Here is a 10,152-nt window from a genome sequence, read left to right on the forward strand (position 1 = left end):
TACTAATTAACATAAATATAGTTAATTTTGTATATACTTAAGTTCGAAAGGATTAATAAGTCTTTCCATATTCTCTTTAAAATATGCTGACAAAAACACTTTTGTACTATCTTTCTTACTTAATAAGTAATATAATATTAGTTCAAACTTGTAAATTCGGAGATAATTTTTTCTTCTTCTTCTTCTGGGGTAACCAAAGAGTGAAAAAAGTAATTAATCGTTTCAATTTTGCTAAGTAATATCTTTAAATATTATATTTTCGGATAAAAGCTTTTTTATTCTTAAGAAGAAGTAATTATTGGTATTAATTATATCCTTTTCAGTATCTCTTTACGAAATAAAGATAAATCTATGATTTTAAATTTGACGGAGAGCTACTTGATTTCCAAAATTCATTGTTTTCAATATTTTTTTATCTTTCTAAATGTTTCATTTACTAAAGCAAATGATGGATGAACTCACTAACCCACACATATGCATTCACATCTGAGTTTTTTTCTTTTTATGAGCAAGCAAAACCAAAAAATTATATATATATATATATATATATATATAATTTTTTATGGTATCGATATTTAGTTTGAAATGTCATTTATTCCCTCCAACTACACGGTCAAGGCTAGTAGGTTTATAGGCAGAGCAATTAATGTTGCCCACTGCATGATATTATGCTCTCACATGATTTATTATTATAATATTTCAATTATTATTACCCAATGCAAATGTCTTGTGCACATTATAAAGCCCATTGTTTTTGGTACAATGTAGCACAGGAATACGTACAATATCGGAGGATCCTGATTTAGTACTTCATTGAGTCATCAGTTATTGTTCTTTCTCTCAAATGGGTATCCTTTTGAATCTCCTTCCACTTTTCATAGTCTTGGTCTTGTTTAAGGTTTCAACTTCAGACCATCTCCCTGCTGCAACTTTCGTATTCGGAGATTCCCTTGTTGACGTGGGAAACAATAACTACCTTATTTCCTTCTCAAAGGCTAATTATGTACCCAATGGCATTGATTTTGGACGACCAACGGGAAGGTTCACTAATGGAAGAACCATCGTCGACATCATTGGCAAGATTTACCACTATATTATTACTTTCTATGGTTTTCTGCACTTTTATTTCTTATTAATATATATATTTCTCATGACTTTTTCTTGCTGCACCAGGTCAGGAATTGGGTACGGATTTAACCCCACCCTATTTGGCACCCACCACAGTTGGACCAGTGATTCTGAAGGGTGTTAATTATGCTTCTGGCGGAGGTGGAATTCTCAATTCCACTGGACAAGCCTTTGTGAGTTTCTGCTTCGGTTGATGCTGTTTAAGATATAATAATCATGAAGAAGTTATTAGATAGTTTTACAGCATTATTATTACGTTTTTATGGTCTCAGATCATCATATAGTAATAACAATGTGCATGCATTGATGGATTGCCAGGGTGGTCGACTCAACTTCGATGCACAGATAGATTATTTTGCAAATACCAGACAAGACATTATATCCAGCATTGGTGTTCCTGCGGCTCTTAATCTATTTAATAGGTCATTGTTTTCCGTGTCAATAGGTTCAAACGATTTCATAAATAACTACCTAACACCAACACTCCCATTTTCCGAGCGGAAAACCGTGTCTCCAGAATTCTTTGTCGCAGAAATGATATCAAAATTCAGAGTTCAGCTCACTGTAATGTTTCTCAAGATTATGATTTTGTGAAATCCCTGTTTCTAAATATTTCTCCCACAAATTGTTAATATCTAAACATTTGTACCACATGCAGAGATTGTTCAATCTGGGGGCCAGAAAAGTTGTTGTGGCGAATGTGGGGCCTGTAGGGTGTATACCAAGTCAGAGGGATGCAAACCAAGGTGCTGGAGATAGCTGTATTTCTTTCCCCAATCAGTTAGCACAGCTATTTAATTCTCAATTAAAGGACCTTGTTGCAGAACTCAACTCAAATCTGGAGGGTTCAGCTTTTGTTCATGCAGATGTGTATCAAATTTTAAATGATATTCTCCAGAACTATGTAGCACTGGGTATGTGTCTATCTGGTTTGGCAAATAATTGATTATCAGAATAGAACCTTGAATTTGCATTTGCAAGGTGTTTATTATGAACAAAAGTTTTGTTATGTGGCAGGTTTTGTTAATCCATCTTCAGCTTGTTGTCACGTGGCTGGGCGCTTTGGAGGTCTGGTTCCATGTGGTCCCTCATCGAAAATTTGCTGGGACAGATCAAAGTATGTGTTTTGGGATCCCTATCATCCTTCTGATGCTGCAAATATCATCGTGGCTAAGCATCTGTTAGATGGTGCTTCCAACTATATTTGGCCAAGCAACATTCGCCGACTCTTTCAACCTTGACTTGTTATTTAATTCGTCATGCTAAATTCTACCAAATGCATCAGCACAAATGTTATAGCCTTAAAATTAAAGATCATGAGTCAGTGTTAGTGTTCGGTTTTCATGATTTCAAAGTTTATGACAATCCACAATTTCCTTAATTTGTTTCGTAAGATGTCTTTCCCTCCTAGAGAATCACGATATACAATGAAAGATATTACTGATATATTTCATGTCACCATGTTCAAGCGTATACTTTTATAGTATTTTTATGGGAAATACTAAATGAGTAACTATATAATGATTTTAAAAATAAATATATATAATAAAAAATAAATTTATAATTAAATTATATGAAAAATATTAAACTAATAATATTAGAAGTTATAATATAATTGTATAAAAAATGTGAGGTTGGATCCTTATCCTACTAAATAATACAAATAATGATTAATTTCTCCTATTAATGCTATAAAAGGATTTCATCCTTCTAGCTGTTATTTTACGACATTATCCTTTTTTTAATATAAAATGTTAACATGTTAATATAATATGAAACAGTGATATCTATTAAAGTGGTGCATTTCAATTTCTATCAATAATTAGCATACATAAGTGAGAGTAAGTGTTGTCAAGAGGAAGAAATTGCTATCCATTTTATGTTTTCTTATAACTTTTTGTCTTTTGGAAACTGTTATAATTAGTCAAGTGTTCAAGTGGTATTGCCGTAATATTAATTTTGTACGACACTGCTATGTTCCAAGAAAAAAAAAGCAAAAGCAAAAAAATACTACCAAAGTTTTCGTGTCATAGGACATTTATATAACATTAATTTAGACATTGGATGACATAATTAGATAATGTAAAGGTTTTCATGGTTATAGAAGAGGAAGAAAAAGCAGTAAGCGGAGAAAAGAGGAAGAAAGACTTTTACAGGAAAGAAAAGTTGTCTATTTCGTACATTGCAGGCACACAGAGCATTAATGTTTTAGACGGGAGAGAGAAACACATGGGCTTCGTAATTTAGAAAAATGTAAAAGGCCCATAAAGCAAATTAACGGCCCAAAACAAAAGCTGTCAAACCCTTCCTCCAGCTGGAGTGTATACGTAAAGAACTTCAAGTTTATGAAAACCGTCTCGCTCGAGGTTCCTTGTAAAAACATCCGCAGGTTGATCTGAAGATCAAATGGGTAGGAGATGGAATAGATTTTGTTGAAGCCTTTCACGCACCACATGATAATTAATGTCTATCTGTTTTGTACGTTTGTGAAAGCTACTATTAAGAGTTATGTGTTTGGTTGTTTGCAAGTTGCAATAATGACATGCAGTGTTGGAGACGGTGACATGGAGATCTCTTAGAAGAAAGGCTAACCATTATAACTTACACGAGGTCGAGGCCAAGGCGTAGTATTATGCCTTTGAGGATAATCTAGAAATCGTGATTTGCTTCTTGGTTTTCCATGAAACCAAGGTCTTCCAGGAAAATGCAGAAGTCGGTGGTTGACGTTGTGTCATGGAACATGATGCCCAGATAGAGTCGTTGAAAGCTTTTAAATGCAAAATATAATTATTTGAATAAAACAAAACCTTGTGCAAGCACAACTTTTATATACCGTAGAACATGTTGAACAACATGATGATGGTGAATCATAGTTTTCTGAACAAATTGACTCAAATGTTGAATTGCAAAGCATATATATGATCTAGTGTTTACTAGATATAGAAGACGTTGAACGAGTCTTCTATAACTTGAAGGTTCATAAATATCAGCATCTTCAAACATGTTATCTGCTTTTTTTTTTTTGCATGAGTGTGATCACTGGCTTGGCAACTAGCATCCTTGCATCATCAAGAATCTCTAGTGCATATTTCTTTTGAAAAAGATGGATATATACATGTGTTCATGTTATCAGCTAAGAAAATATTTCAATATACCTAGATCTTTAATTTTAAACACTGCATTTAACAAGTTATTGACAGTAGTTATCTCATGCATATCATCCCAGTTAAAGTAATGTCATTTAAGTAAACTAATAATGCAACAAAAGATTTTTGTGTTTTCTTAATAAAAAGAATTATCAGCTTGAGATTGGATGAAACCCATGGTTAAGAGATATGAGGCAATCTTTCAATACCATTGCTACTTGTTTGTTTCAAGTCATACAAGGACTTAGTTAGATGACAAACTTGGTTTGCTATTGCACTGGTGTTTGTACCTCTCAATATTTCCATCTACTATTCTTTTAATTTTATAAACCCACTAGCACCCTATGTGAGTCTTGCCTTCTGGAAGATCCATTAACTTCCAAGTGTTGTTGATCTCAAGAACTTTAATCTCATTGCTCATGGTTGTTTTCCATTTATCAGATTGGATGGCTTTCTCATAAGTGTGTGGTTCAGTTTGTAAGAAAAGAGAAACAGAGCACTTAAAATGCTCATTAGATAATTCTTATATGATAAGACCGAATTAAGTGCATACCTTGCCTTGTTAACATTTTTTTACCTTATGTGAAGATGCTAGTAGTTGATAATGGTAACTTCGAGGTACATAGGGCTTCTTCAACTTGTTGATCTTCTAAGATCTTTAGTATCTCTTGATTCAATGTTTCCTTCTTCATTAATGTTGCCTTCGTGGTTACTGTTATGCGGGATGTCATACATATGCTCCACAAAAATTCTGATCATAACTTAGCTCATTTGTTCACTTTTACCAGTGACTTGATATAAGCTTTGTTCATATAAGAGAACATTTCTAAAGACAAATATTTCTCTTATTTGTGCAAAAATTACTATATAGCCTTTTGTCCCTGCTTTAAAACCCCAAAACATACACTTTCTAGCTCTATGATCTAGGTTATTCCTGTAATTTTCAAGAGTTGAGACAAAAAACAAACATCCAAAGATATGCAGGTTACTTATATCAGGTGTAGTGTATAATTTTTCATATAAAAATTTATTTGAAATAATAGGTGAAGGTATCTTATTTATGAGATAAACAACACTTCAAAAGAAATTTAAATTTGATATCATAAATAGAAGTATTTTCTAAGTGTATCATAGAAGTATTTTCTAAGTGTATAAAATTTAAATTTTACAGTGAAATTTATGATTTTTAATTAATGATGTTTCAATATCCTTTAATTATAATGATAATATTATATATATATATATATATGAATTTGATTTTACTTGTTATTTTTTATAAATTAATAGTGTTTATCTGATTAAATACAAATTAATGGAGTATAGATATATTGAATAATACAAAATTTTAGGACATTACTTTCAATTAGTATAGAAAAATAGTTGTTATTTCTTAAAACTTGTGTACTCCCAAGTGAACAGGTTAAAATTTTGGGAAAATGTCATAAACACTACTGTTGGAAAGGGCTTTAACGACAGTTAAAAAAATCATATAAAGACGATTTGGAAATCATTTTAATTTTGGATGTCATTATAAATCAACAATTTATAACAATGGTCCTAAACCGTCATTATAAAAAATTTTAACGACACATGTAAAAAACTGTCGTTATTCTTGAAAATAAAGAGGAAAAATTCAAAAAAGAAATTGGCTTTTTAAAGATAGTTTTAAAAGAACCGCCATTATAAATGACTTTTGTATATCTTTTTTTGGTTTTTTGAAGAGGGTTCCAAGAGAATCGTTGTTATAAATGGCTTCCCAGGGTAAATTAGTGTAGTTTCTTTGTTTTATTGAAGACGCTTTCAGTCTAAACCGTCATTAAAAATGTATTTTTTTTAAAAAAAATTAATGGATTATTATATATATATATATACACTGTAATTCTGCGTAAGATATCAAATTTCTAGAACAATAATGAATGTAATATTATAATTTAAATATGGAAAATTACATACAATAAATTAAGTACATATTACATTCTACAAAATGTTCTACAATATATGAAAAAGTTCTATGTTTTTCTAATGATTCGTCTATCCTAAGGTGTTATACATGGTTACAAAATATTTTGACCATTTTTTTTTTGATCAGCAATGAATAAAATTAATAAAAAGAGATACTTTAGGGGTATCCCAACCCGTATACAAAACACATGGTTACTCCTCCTTATGACTTATAACTACACACTTGCAATATGAGCTAAGCATGTAGCTAGAGCCACTTGGAACAGCACCCAAAGGTCGCACCTACATCACATAAAGCGTATAAAAGTTTCACTGTGGAGATCATCCACCGTGACTCACCAAAATCACCACTCTATCGTCCCACACAAACCCCAACGATTTTCCAATGCTGTTCATAGCTCCATTCATCGTGCTAACCATTTCAACCAAAGTTTTCTCTCTTCAAGCACAGTTGGATCCACTCTAGCAGCAGACCTAGGTAACTTGTAAATTTGTTACTACCAAACCACTCCAAATTTCAATCCTTCAAAATCCAGGACCTACAAAGCCCTTATTGTTTAGCAGCAAAAGATGACAAACCTAGCAAACTCAGTTTTGGAGGTGCTGCTGTGGTTTCTGGGAGTGGCACTGTTTCCACCCCAATAGGTTTTCATGATCAAGAGACACATTACTACCTAACGTTGGAAGCAATGAGTGTTGGAAACAACAGAATAGAGTTTAGAAACTCTTCATCTGGGTCTAATGGAGAGGGAAATATCATGATTGACTCAGGTACAACACTCAGTCTTGTGCCAGGTTATGTTTACTCAAAGTTGGAATCAGCAGTGGCAGTCTTTACATACTCCAATGCTTCCGAATCTAGCAACCATGGGTCATTGAAAAACTGTGACATTTGAATTTTTGTTTGAATCAGTGCATGAATAATAAACCCCAAATTTTAAAGTGTTTCTGTATTCAAGTATTACCTCATCCCAACTTTTATCAATTCCAGCTAGCATAATAGTGTACATCCACTACATAACATAATAACCGTACTCATAATTTCCAGATTTCCTATTACATCGCAAGTCAAAATAAATGTTATTAAATGAATGAATGAGACTCATTAAAGTGAGTGAACAAATATACTTTAAATACCTTAAAATGCATCCAAGTGAGTTTTTTGTGTTTGCACTTCCCCTCCCACTCAACATGTTATATCCAAAATAAACATTGAAATAATAAGATTTCATGTTAGAACACATAACATTATATAATGTATAGTAATAATAAATGTTAAATGAAATTGTCGTACCTATATATCTATAATGTATTTAAAATAGTTAGGGGCTTTCTTATCCAATGAGCAAAACCATGCAACAGTATGATTTTGAACAAATATGATCAATAGTTGCCAATGACGCTTATATAACAAATCAGTTAGTTTCTCTTATTTCAATAATTTAGTATAACTTATTTAATAAATATGGACTTACTCATGGATAAACAAATGAAAATAAATTCATTTTCCTCCATTCTTTAAGGCAGTGATGATGTATGTTTGTGTTTCTGACTTCTTGTTTCCAAGTGTTTGAATAGTTGAGGGTCTAAAAACTCATATGTATCTTGTTTCCCCTCATTGAAGCATAATCCACAAGTATACCTAAATTTCAATAAGTTATTACTAATATATATAATAAATCAAAAGTATAAAGATATTAATAATTGAACTTACATGATCCATAATTGCAAAACTATTATGTTAATCTTTTGATTTTCAGATGCAAGGTCCAACAAATCAGACATGTGAAAGTGCAACTGTACATCACTATGCCTTCCAAAAATATTGACATCCCATGGAACCTCTACGATAGTTGTATCTAAAGTTGTAGCAACTTCCACCAATGCTGTCAAAGGATCATCAATGGAGAATTTCTTTATTCTTTTACAACTCATCAACAAACAAAAAAATAATTAAATTAGTTAGAATATAATACATTTGATATATATTCTTACTCCATTATTTCTATTAACGACATTATGTTCTACAAACTGTATGAATTCTTCCACCTCTCTTTCGAAAGCATCACTTATCCATGGTGTATTAATCCAACTTCGATCCATAGAACTGGTAAACTAAGAAAATCTAAATTAAAATTGTTAACAATCAAACACCCCCAGAATCAGAATCAACTCGTTCCATATAATCAAATGTACTATTGATAAGTTTCTAATTTCAGTAATATTTCATATTAAAATATAGGCACTTATGAGGATTCATTGCTAATTTACATATAAAATAATCCCCAATTTATGAATTTATACCTTTTTACATTTTTATGAGCTTTATTTGAATAAGAGAATTTTATTCCCAAATTTGGTGTTAATTGTAGCTTTCTAGAGAGGATTGAAGATTTGGAGTAAAGGAGAATAATTTGAGCTAAAAAGAGAAAGTTGGAAGGTCCTAGAATGGAAGAAGATGCAAAGAAAGATTAGGCCTTTTTTTATGTTTTATCATTTAGCCCATTAGCGCGACATAGGAAGCAACCTAACCCTAGAAAACTAGGATAAATAGAAGGCTAGAGGCTCAACCCTAGTGTGCCAGATTGAGAGGAAAATACCATAGAGTGAATTGTAACCCAATTGGAAGAATGGAAGGTGTTAGAAGTACACGTGGCTAATTCTACCCTTTGGGATTTGGAGTAATCTGCTCAAACTCTTATGTATTGAGGTGATATCTTATATATTAATATTCAGTTGTTGATTGAATATTGGTATTGTTGTTTAACTTTTAATTTTCCGTGACAAATTGAGAATCTTAAATCTGACCGGGAGGTATTTTTAGGGTTCGGACCTAAACAACAATACTTAACATATTTGAGTGCTAGGAATAGACTTGAAATGTTAATTGCTATTAACGTCTGAGCTTCGTTCTAAGTTGTTCTTATAATTATGCGAGGGATCGATAATTAGGGGACATTTGAAAGGATTTTATATGCGAGGAATCGATATAAATGATTTTTATACGGACATCAATTTCAATCAAAGAACTTAATATTGACATGCTAATCAAAATGCATGAGAGTGAGAGAGATGAAACCTAATCCCTATTTTTCCAATTGAAGCAACTAATTCTTTGTTTGTTTTCTTATTGATCAGTGCCAACATAACCAACTCAAAACTCTTTTTATCGTTCCGTTGTTATATTTAGCGAATATTGCACTCGATAATTCATTGTTCCTTGTGGGATCGATATCTGTCCTTAGGGACAATTATTACTTTTGACAAACGTGGTGAACTTGCCGTAAAAAGTCATCAAGTATAAATCTAATTCCTTGGGCAATGCTGAAGAAAATAGGTGATTTGGAGATTAAACCCACCAAGATGACTTTAAAGTTAGCTGATCAAGTAAGCAAGTATCCATATGGTGTGGTTGAAGATGTTCTTGTCAAGGTGGATAAATTCACATTCCCTGTGGATTTTGTTGTGATGGACATGAAAGAAGATGAAGAGGTTCCCTTGATACTTGGAAAACCCTTTATGAAGACTGGTAGAATCATAGTTGATGTTGACAAAGGAGCACTTCAAGTTAGAACTCAAGATGAGGAGGTAACTTTAAATCTTTTTGGTGGTCTTAAAAATTTTAAGGCAGGGGAAGAATGTGTACAAAAGGATGCAACAAAGGGAGTTTTTCACCTTGAAACAAACAGGTGTCAAGCTAGATGACATTAAACGAGCGTTTACTGGGAGGCAACCCAGTCCACATTTTAGTTTTATGTTGTTTTGTTACCTTTGTTGATTTTATTTTAAATATATATATATATAATAAAATAATAATAATAATAATAATAATAATAAATCCTATATGCCTCCTAATCATTTTGTAGTTTATGTATTTTGACCTGGGGACAAGTTCTATTATTCAGGGGTGCAGATC

The 10,152-nt window shown here is 32.1% G+C and overlaps 2 protein-coding genes across 2 annotated transcripts; both read left to right on the plus strand.

Annotated features, from left to right (window-relative positions):
• Positions 1 to 780: 780 nt before the first annotated feature.
• LOC137805857 (GDSL esterase/lipase At4g16230) lies at positions 781 to 2,556 on the plus strand. Its single transcript, XM_068605758.2, has 5 exons — positions 781 to 1,076; positions 1,174 to 1,301; positions 1,447 to 1,692; positions 1,787 to 2,042; positions 2,146 to 2,556. The coding sequence occupies exons 1-5, from the start codon at positions 845 to 847 to the stop codon at positions 2,367 to 2,369; spliced, it is 1,086 nt and encodes a 361-aa protein (XP_068461859.1). The 5' UTR covers positions 781 to 844; the 3' UTR covers positions 2,370 to 2,556.
• A 7,001-nt stretch (positions 2,557 to 9,557) lies between these two features.
• On the plus strand, positions 9,558 to 9,941 carry LOC137805517 (uncharacterized). Its single transcript, XM_068605458.2, has one exon. The coding sequence runs from the start codon at positions 9,558 to 9,560 to the stop codon at positions 9,939 to 9,941; it is 384 nt and encodes a 127-aa protein (XP_068461559.2).
• Positions 9,942 to 10,152: the final 211 nt, after the last annotated feature.

Source organism: Phaseolus vulgaris, chromosome 3 (genome assembly GCF_051622355.1).
Source record: "Phaseolus vulgaris cultivar YP4 chromosome 3, ASM5162235v1, whole genome shotgun sequence".
Taxonomy (NCBI): Eukaryota; Viridiplantae; Streptophyta; class Magnoliopsida; order Fabales; family Fabaceae; genus Phaseolus; species Phaseolus vulgaris.

Excerpts from the sequence above, each read along its gene's own strand:
- LOC137805857 (XM_068605758.2), top strand. The coding sequence starts at position 845 with ATGGGTATCCTTTTGAATCTCCTTCCACTTTTCATAGTCTTGGTCTTG. Across the intron at positions 1,302-1,446 it reads ATTCCACTGGACAAGCCTTT|GGTGGTCGACTCAACTTCGA; the intron begins GTGAGTTTCTGC and ends ATGGATTGCCAG. Across the intron at positions 1,693-1,786 it reads AATTCAGAGTTCAGCTCACT|AGATTGTTCAATCTGGGGGC; the intron begins GTAATGTTTCTC and ends TACCACATGCAG.
- LOC137805517 (XM_068605458.2), top strand. The coding sequence starts at position 9,558 with ATGCTGAAGAAAATAGGTGATTTGGAGATTAAACCCACCAAGATGACT.